Source organism: Trachemys scripta, chromosome 2 (assembly GCF_013100865.1).
Source record: "Trachemys scripta elegans isolate TJP31775 chromosome 2, CAS_Tse_1.0, whole genome shotgun sequence".
Lineage (NCBI taxonomy): Eukaryota > Metazoa > Chordata > Testudines > Emydidae > Trachemys > Trachemys scripta.
In genome coordinates this window covers 243,550,661-243,570,318 of record NC_048299.1, presented here as the reverse complement: position 1 = coordinate 243,570,318, position 19,658 = coordinate 243,550,661, and the positions used below count along the sequence as shown (strand labels likewise).

The 19,658-nt window shown below is 39.8% G+C and overlaps 1 protein-coding gene across 1 annotated transcript in view; it reads right to left on the bottom strand.

Annotated features, from left to right (window-relative positions):
• Nucleotides 1–5,575: 5,575 nt before the first annotated feature.
• The window catches only part of ERICH5 (glutamate rich 5), a 24,230-nt gene continuing 10,147 nt past the window's right edge, over nt 5,576–19,658 (bottom strand). The window contains exons 2-4 of the mRNA XM_034763353.1: nt 17,020–17,502; nt 14,489–14,608; nt 5,576–9,083 (exon numbers count right to left, since the gene is read on the bottom strand). Coding sequence (XP_034619244.1) covers nt 9,061–9,083; nt 14,489–14,608; nt 17,020–17,502 — 626 coding nt within the window. The 3' untranslated portion in view covers nt 5,576–9,060. The remainder of the gene's footprint in view (nt 9,084–14,488; nt 14,609–17,019; nt 17,503–19,658) is intronic.

Sequence of the window (19,658 nt, the reverse complement as noted above, 5' to 3'; positions counted from 1 at the left end):
GGTCCATCTGACCAGGCAGAGGAAGAACATCTTCATGTACCAACTTGCCAACCTAATGAGCAGGTATTAAACTAGATTGAAAGGGGGCAGGTAACAGCCCACTAGTAACCATTTAAAAAAAAAAAAAAACACTACCTTAACATGTCTACAGATTGGGAAGGACATGAAAAATTATAATAAGGTCATAGGAGCAACAAGAAGGAAAGCTGGGGGGGAGCCTGCTCAACATCTAAGATGTCTCTACACAAATGTACGGAGTATGGGGAATAAAAGGAAGAACTTTTAGTTAAATTTTATTAAAGCTAATGTTAAAAAAAAATTATATAATACACAGGTTAAGAAAAGAGTATCTGTACATCGGGGTATAGGATTTAGCTTATCCACAATACAAAATTTGTTTTAAAAAGTCATAAGATACATATAGTGCTTAATCAGCAATAACCCATAGTAAGGTGAATACATTTAAACAATACAGTTTAGATATTAGAATCCAAATATGTGGGTACATGACTCATGAAAAGTTATACAGAGAGTTGGTTGTAGAAAGCAAAATATAGGAATGAGTGTAGATTATCCCTCAGTAACTGAGCATTTAGAGTAGATTGTCCATTTGGAAAATACAATCCACGAGGAAAGTATTTCAGATAAGTAGTAATAAAAGTAATTGGCAACAGCGAGAGAGAAATCTCATGATTGGACTATTGGTATGAAAGGGTAGAGCTTGTTCAAGGGGGGAAAAGGGAAGTGCTTATCACCCACTGGCAGCCAGCTCTCCTCCCCCCCTAGCACCTCCTATCCACCAGTGCCCCTGCTGATCAACTATTCCCCCTCCCTCCCAGCACCTCATGCCTGCCATGATCAGCTGTTCCACAGCATGCAGGAGGTACTGGGGGAGGAGTGGGGATGGGGTGGGAACAGGTGGAGTGGGAACTTGGAGGAAGGAGTCAGGCAGGGACTTGGGGAAAGGGGTGCAGGTGAGGAGGGGGTTGGAGTTGAGCACCTCCAGGCCTGGAGGAAGCTGATGCCTGTGTATTGCATTATACATCATGAATATGTACATTTATTCTGAGATCCAAAAGGAGGTGAGTGGCAGCCCAGTTTAAAGTTGCTGGGTAAAGAAAAAAGGTGGGGGGGAAATGGGATTGGTAGGGATTGGTCATGGTGGGGTTTACCATAGACCATCAACTCTGGAAGAGAATGAGGCATTTCTAGAACATAAATATCCAAAACACAAGACCTGCTACTAATGAGGAATTTTAACTACCCAGGTATCTGTTGGAAAAGCAATATGGCAAAACAACATTTCCCGTAAGTTCTTGGAACGTATTGGGGACAATTTTGTTTCAAAAAGTGGAGGAAGTAGCCAGGGGGACAGCCATTTTAGACTTGATTCTAACCACTAGGGAAAATTGGTTGTAACTCTAAAAGTAGAAGGTACTTTAGGTGAAAGTCACCATGAAATGATTTCAGGGAAACCATGATTTAAGGAAAAGAGAGAGAGCAGCAGAATAAGGACAATGGATTCCAAAAAAAGCCAACTATAACAAACTCAGAGAACAGATAAGTAAGGGCTCATGAAAAGAAAATCTAACCGCTAAAGGAGTCCAGGAGAGCTGGCAGTTTCTCATAGTTTGTAGCTGTGCCTTTAATAATCTCAGTGCAAATGAAAGGTAGGAAGAATAGTAAGAGGTCAGTATGGCTCTGGCAGGAGCTCTTTAATGACCTGAAAATCAGAATGAATCCCACAAGAAGTGGAAACAGACAACTTGCTAAGAGCATGAAAGAAGGCACACGTATGTAAGGATGAAATCAGAAAGGCTTAGGCACAAAGTGAGTTACACCTAGCAAGGGATATAAAAGGCAAGAAGAAGAGGGTCTATAAATACATTAGGAGCAAGAGAAAGATGAAAGAAAGTGTAGGTCCTCAACTTAATGGGAAGGAGAGCTAATAAGTGATTACATCAGGAAGGCTGAGAAGTTTAATGCCTGTTTTGCTACCATCTTCACTTAAAAAGGTTAATGGTGACCAGATACTCAATACAATTAATATTAAACAAGGGGGGAGGAATGCAAGCCAAAATAGGGAAAGAACTGGTTAAAGTATGTTTAGATAAGTTAGATGCATTTCATTAGGCCCAGCTGACTTTAACTTGTTCCTTAAGTACCATGAGGTAAGTTTAAGCACTCTCAGAACCACTGGCAATTATCTTCAAGAACTCATGGAGGACAGGTGAGGTCCCAACGAGTATTTATCTTTAAAGCGGGAACCAGGGAACCCAGAGAATTACAGACCAATCAGCATAACTTCAATAAATGAAAAGATACTGGAACAATTAAACAAACAATACTATATCCCACTGGTTCTCAACCAGGGGGTACACAGAGGCATAGGTGCTGACTCCATGGGTGCTCCGGGGCTGGAGCACCTATGGGGAAAAATTGGTGAGTGCTTAACACCCACCGGCAGCTCCCTGCCCTGCCCCAGCTCACCTCCGCCTCTGCTCTGCCTCCACCTCCTCCCCTGAGCGTGCTGCGTGCCCGCTTTTTCCACCTAGCTCCCAGTGCTTGCAGCACGAATCAGCTGTTTTGCGTGGCAAGTGCTGGGAGGGGGGTAGAGGGGAAACGCGGCGCACTCGGGGAAGAGGTGGGGCCAGGGCAGGGATTTGGGGAAGGGGTCCAATAGGGTAGGGGTGGAGTTAGGGTGATGTCTCTGGGGAAGGGGAGGGGCAAGGGTGGAGTCAGGGCATGGCCAGGGCCGGGGGGACGTGAGCACCCATCGGCGCCAGGGAAGGTTGGCACCTATGCACAGAGGTCTTCCGGGGATACATCAACTCATTCAGATGTTTGTCTAGTTTTACAACGGACTACATAAAAAGCACTTGGGAAGTCAGTCCAAACTAAAATTTCATACAGACAATGACTTGTTTATACTCCTCTATATACTATACATTGAAATGTAAGTACAATATTAATATTCCAATTGATTTATTTTATAATTCTATGGTAATCTAATCCCAATCATTGGAGGTTTTAAAGAACAGGTTGGACAAACATCTGTCAGGGTTGGTCTAGGCTTACTAAGTCCTGCCTCTGCAGAGAGCTGAACTTAATGACCTCTTGACGTCCCTTCCACCAGTCCTACATTTCTATGAGTCTATGTACATAAAGGCTTTCCAAGGGAGAACTGAAAGGAATATGGTAGCCCTGAGAAAATGGCAGGTGTAAGCAATCTTATGTAAACAAATGCTTGTCCCATACAGTGCTTTGATGGCTATAGGCTCAGACTGAGAAAAAGCTTCTATTCTATCTCATAATGGGTGAATGAAAATAATCCTATATGACAGCAAGAATTTACTTAGGTTCCATGTGTATTTTACTATGATGGCAGTACAGCTGTTGAGAGTGCTTTGAACTAAGATCAGCTCTTTAGGAGTGGGGGATTTTTTTTAACACCTTTAAATACCCTATTCAGACTGTAACTAGATACTGTCATTCATCCAGTTATGTTGCATCTCTGCACTTTATATCAGTAAAATAAATCATATTGGACTATTGCTTAAAATGTAGCCAAGTGTTTGACTACATTTGTGGTTCATTATAAAAAATGTGCAAGAGACAAAATAACCAAACTTAGCCAATTTTATTGCCTAAAGACAAAAGAGTACAGTACGAAAAGGAGAGATACATACTCCTCCTTTAGGAATTTTTATCTCATAGCATACTCACCTTACACGGTAGGTGTGCTTCCAAGCAACACCCCCAAAGCTAGCTACGCTTATAGCAGACCTGTTTACAAGTTAACTCTATACATCACCCAAGGCTAAAGTTCACCATTCAGCTTTTTATCTTGTTTTTTTGGGACCACGGTGTGCCCCTTAGCTCTTATTTTTGAACACAACATTCCAAACCAGTTTGACCATCAAGGCACTACCTACCCTGTGCCAGGGTAGAACACCCATATATCTTGCTGCTGCAGTGAAGTACCTCCGGGTTGTATATAAATACTGGTTAAGGTTTTAATTTAAGATGGAGCTGCATGAAAGAATATGCTCTAGAGGCCAGTGATGATGCATGTCAAACCCTTTGTAAGAAATGTGTTAAGTATTTTTATGTACTTGGTGAATTACCATTTCTACAGGAAGTCTGGGGGAAAAAAATCCAAATGCTGAAAGTAACTTTTTTTTTTTTTTTTTAACCCACAAAAGAGGTTTAGCTTTGCAGAACTCCTTGCAAATTCAGGGCCCAAATTTGTATCTCTACAGCAAAAGAAATCTAATTTAAAATAAAGATTTTGATTTACTATTAAAGTAGTTCTTCAAAAAACAGTCTTAAATGTGTTTAAACATTTTATTTTTAAAATTAAATTACAATATACATAACATCACCTCATTTTATTTTTACAGAAGGCAAAGAGAGCAAGAACACTTCTATTATGTTTTAATCCAAAATTCTTCAGTATGAAAAATGGGTATCATAAGTATATCATTTTGTCATTTTTAGGCCTTAATCCAGCAAAGTACATAAACACAGGAATAGTCATATTGATTTCAATGGGATTATTATTAATGTGTTTAAAGCTGAGCACTTACATAAGGGCATTCCTGGTTTGGGGACATAACATGCACAATATTAACAATTCAGTTTGCAATATGCAGTTATAACACATCATTTACCATTTTAACACTAGTTAAATCTTTTTTTAAAAAAGTGCTTAAATGTGATTGAGCTATAAGATTGGGAGGATTAGATTTTTATTGGTGAATGTCAGTAAAGGTCAATTTCACTGTACACACAGAAACTGATGGGAAAATATTTCCATCAATGATAATGAACATGTACAGATAGGCAAAGTAAGAAAAAAATACTACATGGGAACTTATTAGAGTTTGATTTTAGGAGATTTCCTGTGACGTTGACAAATTGTGTTTTAACAGTTATAAAGCTTTAACTTTTTGAATCAACATCCACTGTCATTAAATAATTATTGTCTGACCCGCCCTATCAGGTGATACTCCCATCCCATATTTTTCCACAACTGTGAAAATTTAAAAATCAATAAAAATATAAAATGTCAAAATTATATATATTTAAAAAAAAAATCAAATTCTGCCAAGCCTACTTATCTAATAAATTAATTTGAAGGTAAAACAAATTTTAAATAAGTTTCTGCTACAGTGTGTTCTTTAATATTTCCCCCAAATAGTTAAATTCCCTAGAGCTTGAACAAAGCAGAAATAAAAATCCATATACATAATCTAACTTTCATAAAACTACCATCCTTGTCAAAATTACTAACTAATCCTCAACTGAGAGCACCTATATGCTTAGAGCAGCGGTTCTCAAACTGAGGTTCAGACCGCAAAGTGGGTCACAACCCTGTTTTAATGGGGTCGCCAGGACTAACAGACTTGCTGGGACCCGGGGCTGAAGCCGAAGTCTCAGCGCCACGGCCTGAGGCCCAAGTCTTAGGGCTTCAGCCCTGGCGGCAGGGCTCAGGCTTTGGCTTCAGCCCTGGGGAGCAGGGCTCGCGGTATAGGCCCCCTTCCTGGGGCTGAAGCCTTCAGGCTTTGGCTTTGCACCCCCTGCCCAGGGCAGTGAAGCTCAGGCTCGGGTGGGCTCAGGCTTCAGTCCCCCCTCCAGGGGTTGTGTAGTAATTTTTGTCAGAAAGGGATTGCGGTGCAATGAAGTTTGAGAACCCCGGGCTTAGAACACCTCACCCTTCTTGATATCAACAGCAACTACCATATTTATTTGAAAAGACATTATATGAAATATCCGAATCTGGCTAAGCAGACTGCAAAATAGTTCTGTAAGCAAGGGACATTCTCATTGTGTTCCTAAGATGGTATATGCATGCGCACACATAGTGGATAAGGTCCAAACTTAACAATAAAGGACACCCAGGAAGAGGCTAAATGAACAATCTTCCTACCAGATCTTGCTCATGAACGTGGATATTCCTAAGGTTACCCTTGCTGACCTGTCCCTGACCCTCATTCCCTCTGGCATGAAGTGATACACAAACCCTTGGTTGGAGCGAATAGGACTCATTAGATCTGTCTATCAGCATGAGTCAATTTTATGCCAAGTCCAAGGACCTGACACTAGCTCTTTCTACAAATGTTTCTGAAAATGGCTTTTCAGACTGAAATGGACAAAAAAAAAAAAATCTCCTTTAAGGTGCACAGGCATAATTCCGTAGGTAGGCCTTGTAAACATATCACACCAGCAAATACGAACATTAACCTTTAACATGGTGTAATTACTATTTGATCCAAGAACCATTATCTGTCCTCAGCAACCCCCTTGATTTCACTGTGATTGCAGAGGTGTATGTCAGGACATAATTTGGCCCTCTGGGCCTTAGCTGTGCATAGATGCTTGTAAGGTAACAGTGTATACATTGGTATCTTACAGAACATTGGCATTACTAGCACTAGAATGTTAGTGCTTGTCTTATTTCTGGAGGTAGCGATAGAGTAATTTGGACAGTAAAAATAGTTTTTGTGGCAGTTTATTGTTTTCCACATACAATCAGAAAAGCTTTTCTGCTTTTAGAATGGATGGGATGAAGTAACATCTATGCTAACTGTAATCATGAAGTACACAAGGAAGTGACTGTGTTTGAGGAAGGCAAGTATTGCTGAGACATTGGCAGACTCACAGTCCTTTTTCTTCCAATTAAAAATTGTTAAATGATTTCAAAAAAGTTGTGTGGTGTGACGTATATGGATGTTTTCACTTGTTTCTTTGAAGAGGCCACTGATATGCAGTTAGTGCCATGGTAATGAGATTGTGCAGTCTATAGGTTATCTTAATTATTTATAAAGTTACATTTAAAAAGCTAACGAAGCTGCTGCTGCTACTATTTCTGGTCTTGCTGACTGGAATGCCTACTATTAATTACTATTAGTATATTTAAATCCTTAAAAATGTTTAATATTTCTGTGCCAATATTGGAATTGTGTATCAGAAAAAAGTAACGAGGGGCAGTTGCTTTGATTTGATTTTAGTCCAATATTAGAGAACTAGTAAAAAGGCCCCAGCAACATCGAACCACAGAAATTAAAAAAAAAAAAAAAAAAGACATGCATTTTAGCTGAGTTTTGTAAAAGCTGCAGTATTTTTAAAACAGCAGCATATTCAGTAGAAAATTTAACTGATTACATTTGTTTCATCTATGGAATTGCAAAGAACATAGAACCCCATAAAACAACTGTGACTTGATACAACATGTAGGCTGCAGATAAGGAAAATGGGTATTTCCAACCTAAAATTGGTGGTGTTTCCTATCTTAATCAAAACATAGTTAATTTCAATAGTCTGAACAGGACATTAAGAAATAGAAGACTGTAAGAAATAACACAGCAAACATGACCAATATTAGCTGAAGTGAAAAATTAAAAGGCAATGGAAATAAATCTAAATATTTAACACAAACCAAAGCCAGCTGGAGTCAGATGTGCACACACAATGCAGACTTTGTCTCTAAGTAGTTTATAAATTGTGTTTATCTTTAACACTTATGTGAAGACCTCCTAAATGGAGCCAATAAGTGCTCACCCATTCTGAAAAACCTCATCTTTCCTCCCCGACTGCAGTCCTCTGATTTCTTATGCCAAAGAGTTTTGCCAACACAGTCCCAGCGATAATCAGTAGTGTCTTTCTTCCTGTTCAGTATCAGGACAGATATATCCTCTATCACATCCATGAAATCAGCTGTTTCAAGGCTTGTTTCCACAGGAAGTTTATGTTGAAAGGCTTCATTGTTCAACTTCAGCTTCAGGAGCAGTATTTAGCATGTTGTAAACCAAGTAAGAATCCACACAGTATAATTTTTTTTTTTAAAGATAACACTATCAGGAAAATGTGGCTAGAATGTTTATAATTATTTTATTTTATCATTATTTTAGAAACTATACAGTGTCTATATGTAATTTTATTAATAATTTGTATCCATCTGAGTTTTAGAAATTGCAAAGTTTCTTTTTGTACTTCCTTAGGGGTGCCAGGACTGATACTATGAGCATAAAATATATAATAAAATATAAAATATTTTAAATGCTTTCTTCCACTGCAATAATTCTTCCACTGCAATAGTTACCAAGTGTATGTGCTACTGCTATCCTATCGGTAACTTTTTTTTTAAAGTCACCAAAAGACATTTGTTATCAGATGGTGTCACATGCTATGTATTCTTTATCTTCTTGAAAAACTGATTGTTGCATCTAGCCAGGTCCTGTTAAATGGGTGCTATCAGGTCCTAATCCTGTACATATCTACGCACTAGAGCATCTTGATAAATATGAGTATCCATGCACTCATTGAAACTACTCACCTGTGTAAGGTTTGGGATCAGGACTGGACCTATGTTTCTGATCTCAATCTAGCACTAACATTGAAAAAACATGCAGTACAGGCGAGTCTCATCTTACGCGCATTTAACATGCGCGAATTCAGCTTTGCGCGGTCGGCAAAAAACAAAAACAAAAAAAGAGAAAAATAACAATTTGAATACTGTACCTGTAGTGCAGGTGATTCTGCCTGCCATTACACTCCATGTAATTTTGACTATACGTGATTTTCGCTTTACGCACTGACAGCGGAACGTAACTCCAGCGTAAGATGAGACTCGCCTGTACTGTATCTTTTGCATCCTGTATAATGCTAGTTGATACCAATTATAACAGTGCCCCTCAGATTGATTTTAAGTTACTCATTTTAACCTGGAAAACTCTTAAATGAAGATTGAGCAGATAGACTGTTTTATATGACAATTCTTTCCAATCTATTAGCAGTGTATAGAAGGCACTCTATGGCAGATAAGTAAAAAGTTCATACATTTCAATTACTTGTTGAAGTCTTGGCAACTTGACTTCAGGAAAAATACTTAATTTTTTTTTTTTTTTTTTTTGGTGCCCTTTGTTAATGCTTGTAGCGAAGTCCATAAAAGCTTTTTTAAAATCCTGATAGTTTTCCCCCCAAAAGCCATTAGATTAAAGAATGTTCATTTGAACAGCTGATAGGACCAAGAAGAGGAAGTCCATATAGACCTGACTCTCATTCCTCGTTATTCATTGCCTCTGAAATAGATATATAAAAAAAAGTTAACTTGTGATGCACTGAATATTAAAATATATATTAAAGGGAGACTGTCATCTTGAGAGCCCCTTTAAATAATACGTCCTGAATAGTTTGCCCCTTGGTAGTATATTTGGAAGGATCTTTTGGGAGGGCCTGAGAAAACCACTATCCAACCTCAGCAATCCCCACCTCCTCCATCCCCCCTCCTCTTTGTGCATGTACCTACTGTGATGCTGCACTGCATATGTTCTATGGAAATATGCTTATAGGTGTGAATATGATGTAACAAATATGCTTTATACAAAAGGTCTCTTGTAAGGTATCATTACAAAGCTTATAATCTACTGAATATATTCCTCCTATTTGTACGTATGTATCGTTCTTGTATCTGAAGTTAGAAATATGAAGTATAACTCTGAGATCCTATTGTAAATAGGCAAAGTGTGGGACATTAATGGTGGTTTGGAAGCTTGATGGCTCCCATTGACTAGGACAATTGGTTGTAAATGGTCCGTTTACTTGCAAACCTTCGTGGGTGCGTGTGGGCCAGCCCTGGAAGAATGGAGGCTGGGATCTCACAGGACATGTGAACATGTCACCTGATACAGGAATCCATCTTAAACCTGGTGCTTTTCCCAGTTAGAAGGAGGGGTGGGAACCCAGAGAGACAAAAGATTTCCACCTTGTGCCAAAGATATAAAAGGGGGTGGAACAGAACAAAGGGGGCACCAATCATGAGAACACCCCTGCATTCCACCTAAGATGTCTGCTTGAACTAACAAGGACTGTACCAGGGGAAAGGATTGGGCCCAGACTAGGAAGGAGTCTAGACTGTGAAAGAAGCTTATTGGAATATCTCTGAGGGTGAGATTTTACCTGTAATCAGTTTCTTAATGTATTAGGCTTAGACTTGCATGTTTTTGCTTTATTTTGCTTGGTAACTTACTTTGTTCTGTCTGTTATTACTTTAATCCTACTTTTTATACTTAATAAACTCACTTGTTTATTAATTAACCCAGAGTAAGTGATTAATTACCAGGGGGAGCAAACAGCTGTGCATATCTCTCTATCTGTGTTATAGAGGGCGGACAATTTATGAGTTTACCCTGTATAAGCTTTATACAGAGCAAAATGGATTTATTTGGGGTTTGGATCCCATTGGAAACTGGGTGTCTGGGTGCTGGAGATAGGAGACCTGCTGAGCAATTTTTGGTTAAAGTTTGCAGCTTTGGGGGCGTGGCCCAGACCTGGGTCTGTGTTGCAGCAGGCTAGCGTGTCTGGCTCAATAAGGCAGGGTTCTGAAGTCCCAAGCTGGCAGGAAAAATGGGCTCAGAGGTAATTCCAGCACATCAGGTGACAGTCCCAAGTGGGTCTCTGTGACTGAACCCGTCACACCTACATTCTCAATTTTAGTTGCACTGCTGCTGTTACTAGCAAATACCCTCCTGCAAAGATTGGGAAAGACCATGTATGTGAAAGGTGCTTTTAGATCACTGCATGAAATAGACCATAAACAAACCAGTGACCATAAACAAACCAGTGACACTCGTCACACACAAATGAGCAGCTCGAGGGGGAGTCCATGTGGGTACACTGTTGTGTACTGCACCAACCACAATCTGAGCTTGCTATTTTAGATCTCCAAAAAAAATTATCCCTATCTTTCTAAAAAACAATTTATTTTTAAAGACATAATAACTATCCATGACGTTGCTGTATATTGGGACTACATGTTGCTAATGCCTTTGAGATATTGGATTGGTCCTGTATACTGGTTGCTAGTCAAGCCAGAGAACTGAAGGCAATTATCGAAAATTATCAGAGGAACATAGGAATTCACATACTGCATCAGACTCAAGGGTCATCTAGTCCAGTATCGTGTCTCTGACATTGGCTTATTATAGCCATATAAATGTCTAATCTCTTTTTGAATCTTGCCAAATTCTTGGTCTCAATGACTTCCTGTGGCAGTGAGTTCCACAGTTTAATTACACATTGTACAACAAAGTATTACCTTTTACAAGTTTTGAATTTCCCATCTTTTAATTTCATGGAATAGTCCCTTGGTTTTGTGTTATGAGAGAGGGAAAACAGACGTTCTCACTCTACCTTTTCTAGATCACTCATTATTTTATAAACTTTCATCACATCCTCTCTTATTCATATCCTAAGGTAACAATCCCTATCTTTTTTAACTCTTCATATGAGATTTTTCAATACCCTTGATCATTCTTGTCACCCTTCTATGAATCCCCTCTGATTCTGCAATATCCTTGTTGAAATGAGGTGATCAGTGCCACACACAGTATTCCAGATAAAGCCACACCATGCACTGATTCATATAACAGCATTATATTCTTTGTACTATTCATCATCGCATTCCTTATGCATCCTAACATATTGTTTGCTTTTTTGACTGTAGCTGCACATTGAGCAGAGGTCTTCATTGAACTGTCATCAATGAAAATGAGGCTTTGCAAAAGCTAAGTGCTATGCTGAAATGCATAGCATGAAAGGCAACTTCTGGCCACTTTGTCCAAAAACATATCCTTAGAGATGACATATTTGAAGTAGAAAACATTTCTGGATCTTTAGAGGCAAAGCTGTCATTGAACACAGATGCCATATTCACCAGACTACAGCAGTCACCACATATATGGTTTCAATGCTTTGGTTCTACACAGTGGCCTAGCTATTAAAAAAAAATGAATTGGCATGTTATGGCATTGTACAAACTGACAATGTACTAGATCACATTACACAGGTGTGAAGGGAAGTGAGTGCCCTATGCTGGAAGTCGCCAGCACTTAAATATCAAATAGCACTTAAATATCAAATCTGCAACAAATGGCAATGTTTACGCACATTTACCCAAACTTCTTAACCACTATGGTACATGCCTTTCAGGATTTATCGCTCTTGGTGAAAAGCTGTTTTCATTATCCTATAACACTGCAACGTACAAGATGGTCACAGTGAACTTAACTGAAGCAAATCTATGCACATACATGGTTAAACCATGATCCAGAACTTGCTGCAGTTGTGAGTAACATCTTATTCAGCCCACAGAGGCTACTCTCTATTGGCTTGAAGGGGGACCAGTAATCAACACATTCCTGGACATTATCGCAATAAGCGTTCAACAGCACCATCAGGTAGCAATAGGGAAGACTGGACCAGTGCTATTCTGCATGATCAGATCTAGATTTTAAGACAGATTGACATTAACCAGATTATTATTTAAGGTGCTAGAATTTTCATGTGAATTTAAAATAAATTATTACATGGTCTCAGTTCTGTTTAGTGACACCCAGACAGGCTAAAACAAAGAGAATAAAAAGGAGAAGCCCTGGCACAGTAGTCCAAACCAGGACATGCAGAATGAGAGAAATACCTCTGGAAAATCACAGCAGCAACTATATTACATTTTTAATTTAATTGAGAGAATGAGACTATAGCTCAAATTCAGGCAATCCTGTTTTCTTATCAGACAACCAGATTTAAAGTCTTAACTATATGCAGACAAGTAAACAGAATTGTTTTCCTCCTCTGTGCCTGGAGGATCACGTGGCTTTAGCTTTATGGGAAAGACTAGGCCATGCTAGTATTTGTACTTGGAATCTGAAGAAGCTAAGAACCTTGAAAATATAGGTTTTCTGCTCAGAGAAAGGATGGTTCAGTGGTTAAGGTGCTAACCTAGGACACAGGAGATCTGAGTCCAATTTCCTACTGCACCACCTAGTACACCTCTATCTCGATAGAACGCTGTCCTCGGGAGCCAAAAAATCTTACCGCGTTATAGGTGAAACCGCGTTATATCGAGCTTGCTTTGATCTGCTGGTGTGTGCAGCCCCGCCCCCCCGGAGCACTGCTTTACCGCATTATATCCAAATTCATGTTATATCAGGTCGCATTATATCGGGGTAGAGGTGTATGTGACCTTGGACAAGGTCACTTAGTCTCTCTGTGCTTCAGTTCCTCATCTGTAAAATAGAGATAATGGTATTTCCCTGCCTCACGGGAGTATTGCAAGGAGAGTGTGAGATGTTCAGGTAATACAGTACCGGGGGCATATAAGTACCTTAGATTGATATTGCTTGTACACAAGAGGAAGCTACCCTCCCAAACTATTCAATACTCATTCTTTATTCTGGACATATCCACAATTTGAGTTTCTCTACAATATCCTACAGCTGAACAGTCAAAGACCTCATAATAAAGGTTTCAAGAATCATCCTCTTTAAAATAAGAGTAATCTATTGTCTAGTGTGCATATGGCTATTTCTTTTCCACAGTATACTCCTGAGTCCTCTGGCTCCTTTTGATCATATAGATTTCCGTTTTTAGAGAAATTCACTATCATATTCCTAAGGTCTTAGGGTTTGATCCATCAGCTCTTAAACAAGTAGTTCTTAGTCATGTGAGTAGTCCAATCAGAATGATCAGGACTACTCATTTGACTAATAGCTATTTGTGGGAGTAAGAGTTTGCAGGAACAGGTCCTAAGAGCCAGATTTTTAAAGTTATTTAAGCACCTAAAGATACAGACAGGCATGTAGTGGGATTTTCAAAAATCAATGGCAGTTAGGCACCTAAGTGCTTTTGAAAACCCCATGAGGAGCCTATCTGGGTCTTTAGGCACTTAAATACCTCTAAAAATCTGGCCTTAAGTGACCGGCTTCCATTAAAGTTAATATGGGACCCTCTGTTTAACAGCAAGGGGGAGGAAATACTCCCAAGAAGTGCCAGTGCGATGATGGAAATTAAAGATGTATAATTTGTGTAAATGAGTGTAAAGTTAAATTCTTCAGGAGTTATGTTCTTATCTCCCTACATTTATTATTTTTCATTTATTTGTTTTTAAACACTCTCTCATCAGCTAATGCTTTCTACTTACCCACATGATTGCACTGACTCTGGAATTTGCACTTATCCTAGTGTTATGTTGCTGAATTCAGCTGCTAATAACAAAAAGCAGGAGGATCTAAAATGACGGATCATCATGGAAAGGAAATCTCAGAGTTGTGATAATAAACTATTCATAAGAACAAGTCTAGCAAATAGTAACTATGGGATTCATGCTCTTAATGAAACATCTAATTTTCCAGGCCTGTGCATTAGAGAAAGTCTACCATTTTTGCCAAATAGGGAATGATTTACTGGTTATAGGAACATTATATAAATGAGACCTGATAGAACGCACAACTTACATGTGATTGCTACCAAAACCCGCCCCCCAAAAAAACATCTTTTAAGATAACTATGCCTCCCGTGTTAAAATCAGAAGGCACCAGCTGCAAATTGAGAATGCAATGATAATGAAAGATATGTACATTAACATTGTACACCTTTTCTGTCTCTTAAATGATAACACACATGGTCCTTCACTTCTCTGTCAACATACCTATCTCTGTTGCTGCTGTAGCATCCACAGCTTCTCCTGTTTCTTCTTCTTCTTTTGTTTCAGTCCCCTCACTTACTAGCTCACTGTGCTTCTCAGTTTCCACTTTTTCTCCCGTCTCACCTGGAAACAGTAACCATGGATATCATATTAGGATACCCTTAACCCTTAAGTGCCCTCAGCTCTTTTCTGCATGGCTGACTGGTTTTGTCAGCCCTGCAAGAGCTTTTACAGACACAGAAATACATCAACAACTGAATGAATCAATAGATAAGAAACGTTCAAATGCAACTTACAATTGTGGAGGTAAAATGCTCCTGCTTCACTTGTTATTCAGAGCACTCTGACCTGAGGCTTGATGTCATATTTAAACTGGTTTTGTTTTCTTAGGTAACTATGATTTTTACTATAAACTTTTAATATAGATATTGTTATCAAGATCATAAATATATAACCTTAAGTTAACAACACAAATAAAAAAAAGTGGTAGCGTCCAGTTACGGTTGAAATATAAAACTAATTATTTGACTCACTGTCATCCCTCTTAGTAGTATCAGTGAAGTAAGAAAATAAAAAAAACCATGCTGTAATTAAATAGAGGAGCCCAATCATCACAAAATACATGGAAAGAACCCTCCTCCCTGTGCGTGTGCGAGCACACACACAAATTAACAGTATGTGGAAGAGTACCATTTTGAGACAGACATCAGCAAAACTGTACACAGAGTTTGTCCAAAAAGGAATCCTGCTTTGAGATGAAGGGGAACAACAATGAATAGATGGTCAAAATAACCCCCATATCAGTCCTTCAAACAATCAATCAGTTTCTTGATTTTAAAAATGTCCCAATACAGGATCCATGCTACATGGATTACTAGATGGTGTTCTGCTTCCAATATCATGTCAGTAAACTAATAAGGGCCAGTTAATGGAATAATCAAGTAATCAACCTAACTAAGTCAGCCATATAACTTTTATGCAACACAAGTATTTTATTCTAGTAATTTAACACATATAGAGATAAATTACCATCTCATGAAGAAATAGACTCCAAATTCTCTTAAACAAGAATACATAAGAGTGGAGAAGGCAGCACCTGTACTTCAAATATTCCTATGTGAGGTGTAAGGTTCACAACATAGATTCAGGACAGCCAACATATTTATGGGTGATGACGCTACGTATCCAAGTGACTGCATGTGCCATTAAGTTCTGCTTGAAGAAGTGACCTTTCCGCCTCTTCAGCAGGAATGTTCAGTGGGAGAGGCTGTTGGTGGCATGCTCTCCTACAGAGAACATGCCTTTTGTGCCACCCATTTGTGCTTCCCTAGGGAACGCCTCTCCATGAAGCATCCGATTCTTTAATGAGTAATTGCCACTTATTATTCGACACCTGATCCCTAATTTAAGCTACTCTGCCAGTGAGAAACCCAATCCATGCACGGGATACTCTGCCCTCATGTGTAAATACTCCCTTGAATCTCTGACTCACTGAGCAGCTTTCTCCTGAGATAACTTACCTCACCTTGCACTCTCCCCTTCCATGAGGTCCCCAGGCCCTCAATGCATATTCCACCTTTGTGAGGCACTGCAAATACTCTCTGTTAGGCACCCACACTCCCTGATATGATTTTTCTCCCCAGATATCTACTTTTCCTCTTCTTTGAGAAACCGTACCCCACGCTCCTCCTTTTCTTACACTCATATCTCCTGTGTTTTTCTGCTTCTCTAGCAGCTAGCCCTGTAAAATGGCCCTTCTGCCCATTCCCCCGCCCCCACCTTGTCTCTCTTTTTTTTTTGAATTGGTAGAACACCACCACAATAGAAAGCAGAACTCTGTATTATAAGGCCAAATGCATCCCTGGTGTAACTCCAATAGAGTTACACCAGGGAGAAATATGCCCCACAGTATAATAACTGAGAGCATAGCAAAGACTACTTCTGCTACCCTCTCTCAAAGAGACCCATTGACTCCCTGCAAGGTAAAAGGACTTTCTATGCAGTTAGCTTGATGCCCGTGTTACTTACACTTCTAGAATAACTGCATCCAGCAATCTATAAGTGCTTTACAAATAAACTATACATGGAACGACCCTTCCTTTCTATAGCTTGCTGAGATCCCACTCCCCCCACAAGGATAACACTACAATAATATTTACATCAGCTATGTAGTGAAATGGATATGGCATTTGTGGATATTGAGCAATAATACTTTACAAAGAAACACCCCATAGCACTTAAATGAAGAGTCTAAGGGATGTTTTATCTACACAGAAAACACAGAGTGTGAAATGAAGTAGCACAGTCAACAACTGGTAGTGCTGAGAGGCTTTATTACAGCTATTACAATTTTGACTTCTGTGCATGAGGCTTTCCCAACCACATTCTTTCATATAATACAGTGTCAGAACTCTGTGGACTAAATTCTGCCCTCACACACTCATGTGCAACATTGACTGAAGTCAACAGGACTTGTACACAAGTCTCTGAAGGCAGAATTTGGCCTCCTGAATCTGCAAAAGCACAAATATTACCCTCAATGAGTTGGTCGTCTTCGTTACTTTGTACTTTCCTGACGATTTCTGTTACAGGGCTGACACTTCCCTCTGCCGGTCCGGCAGGCGGCGATATCCCAGTGCCCTCTGCCGGTCTGGCAGGCGGCAGTATCCCAGTGCCCTCTGTCGGTCCTGCAGGCGGCGGTATCCCAGGGCCCTCTGTCGGTCCGGCAGGCGGCGGTATCCCAGGGCCCTCTGTCGGTCCCGCAGGCGGCGGTATCCCAGGGCCCTCTGCCGGTCCCGCAGGCGGCGGTTGAGTGCCCTCCAGATCCACTCTTTTATAGTTAGAATTAACACATTCTGCTGGTGCTGGAATCAAAACTTCTGGCTCCTCTGCTGGAAGATTCTCACTAGGTTTTGTTTCCCCAGGTGTGAGATCCACCTCCTCCATTGGGTCTAACTTTGTCTGGTCAGGAATAGTTTCATTTTCCTCTGTGGTTGGAAAGTTTTCATCTGAAGTAGCTTTTATTTATTGTAATAAAAAGAAAAGAGAAAATATTACATTAATGAACAAGTGTTTAAAATAGATCAGTATTAAACTAGGATAGCACTTGTACAATTATGTCGCAACTAGAGCTTGGTGAAATGCTTTTGGTGAATAGTAAATTCGCTGAAAAATGCATTTTTTAGGGCACCAAAACTATCTGCCAATTCAGCCAATAGTTTTGGCCAAAGGAGGAAAAAAATCAGAACTGTCAATTAATCACAGTTAACACAAGTGATTAACGCAAAATAATTTAACTAGATTTAAAAAATAGTTATGATTATGTAAAACAATGTAAAACTTTTGCGCCTACAAGTCCACTTAGTCCTACTTTTGATCAGCCAATCTATAAGACAAACAAGTTTGTTCACATTTATGGGAGATAATGCCACCCACTTCTTATTTAGAATCTCACCTGAAAGTGAGAACAGGCGTTGCACATGGCATTCTTGTAGCTGGCATTGCAAGGTATTTACATGCCACATATGCTAAATATTTGTATGTCCCTTCATGCTTCGACTTGTAGTCTCTAAAGTTTTACATTGTTTTGTTTTTGAGTGCAATTATGTAAAAGAAAAAATAATTCCACATTTGTAAATTGCACTTACACAATAAAAAGATTGCACTTGTATAAGGTAAACTGAAAAATACTGTTTTTTCTATTTCTTTTTTACAGTGCAAATATTTGTAATAAAAATAATATTAAGTGAACACTGTACACTTTGTATTGTGTTATAACTGAAATCAATATATTTGAAAATGTAAAAAAAATCCAAAAATATTTATAATAAATTTGAATTGGTATTCTACTATTGTATACAGTGCAATTAAAACTGTGATTAATTGTGACTATTTTTTATAATCTCGTGATTAATTGCAATTTTTAAAAATCGTTTGACAGCCCTAAAAATATATATTTTGAAAAATTGGAAGTGTTTTTTGTCTTGGCTATTTTGAAAAATAATGTTTGGACTTTTCATATTAAAAATGTATTTTTATTTTGATATTTAGCTAAATTTAAAAACAAAACAAAAGAGAGTGAAAAACACCCAAAAAAACTGGAAACAAATAATTTTGGTTTAAACAAAAGATTTTATTTGACCCTAAATGATTTTTTTCAGTTCTCTCATTTGCCTTAAAAAAAATCAGTTTTTTTTTTAAATTTCAGCTTAACCCCTGAACCAAAAAAACAGCAACAAATTCACTCAGCTCTAGTTACAACCTGTAAGACAGTTTGTAGTTGTGTATAAAACTTATTCTTTTAATAGATCTGTCATTCCTATGCGTAATGCATATTGAATATGTAAGTTTTGTCTGAGTCAGGCCTACATGATCAGATATTGACTAAGGAAACAATTTCTACAGCACAAATATGCATACAGCAAGTGTACTGAGGGTTAAATCCTACCCTGGGATACACATAGGGTTGCCAGACGTCCAGTTCCAGTCGAAAAAGGACTCTGGTGGCTCCGGTCAGCACAATCGGTAGCGCAACGGGGCTAAGGCAGGCACCCTGTCTGCCCTGGCTCCACGCAACTCCCGGAAGCAGCCGGCATGTCCAGCTCCTAGGTACAGGGTGGCCACAGGGACACCACATGCTGCCCCCGCCCCAAGTGCCAGGTCCATAGATCCCACTGGCAAGGAACCGTGGCCAACGAGAGCTGCAGGGGTGGCGCCTGCGGGCAGCACGCAGAGCCCCCTGGCCCCTCTGCCTAAGGAGCCGAACATGCCGGCCGCTTCAGGTAAGCACCACCCAGAGAGCACCCCCAGAACCCGTTCCCGCATCCCAACCCCCTGCCCGAGCCCTGAGTCCCCTCCCACACACAAACTCCCTCCAGAGCCCACACCCCCTCCTGCACCCCCAACCCCCCACCTCAGCCCAGAGCCCCTCCCGTACCCAAACTCTCTCCCAGAACCCACACTCCTTCCCACACCCCAACCCCCTGCCCCAGCGCTGAGCTCCTTCCCATACTCTGAACCCCTTGGCCCCAGCCCAGAGCCCCCTCCCGCACTCCAAACCCCACATCCCCCCCCCCCCGAAAGCACTCACCCCCTCCCACATCCCAATGCCCTGCCCCAGCCCGGTTAAAGTGAGTGATGGTGGAGAGCAAGTGATAGATTGAGCTGGGGGCAG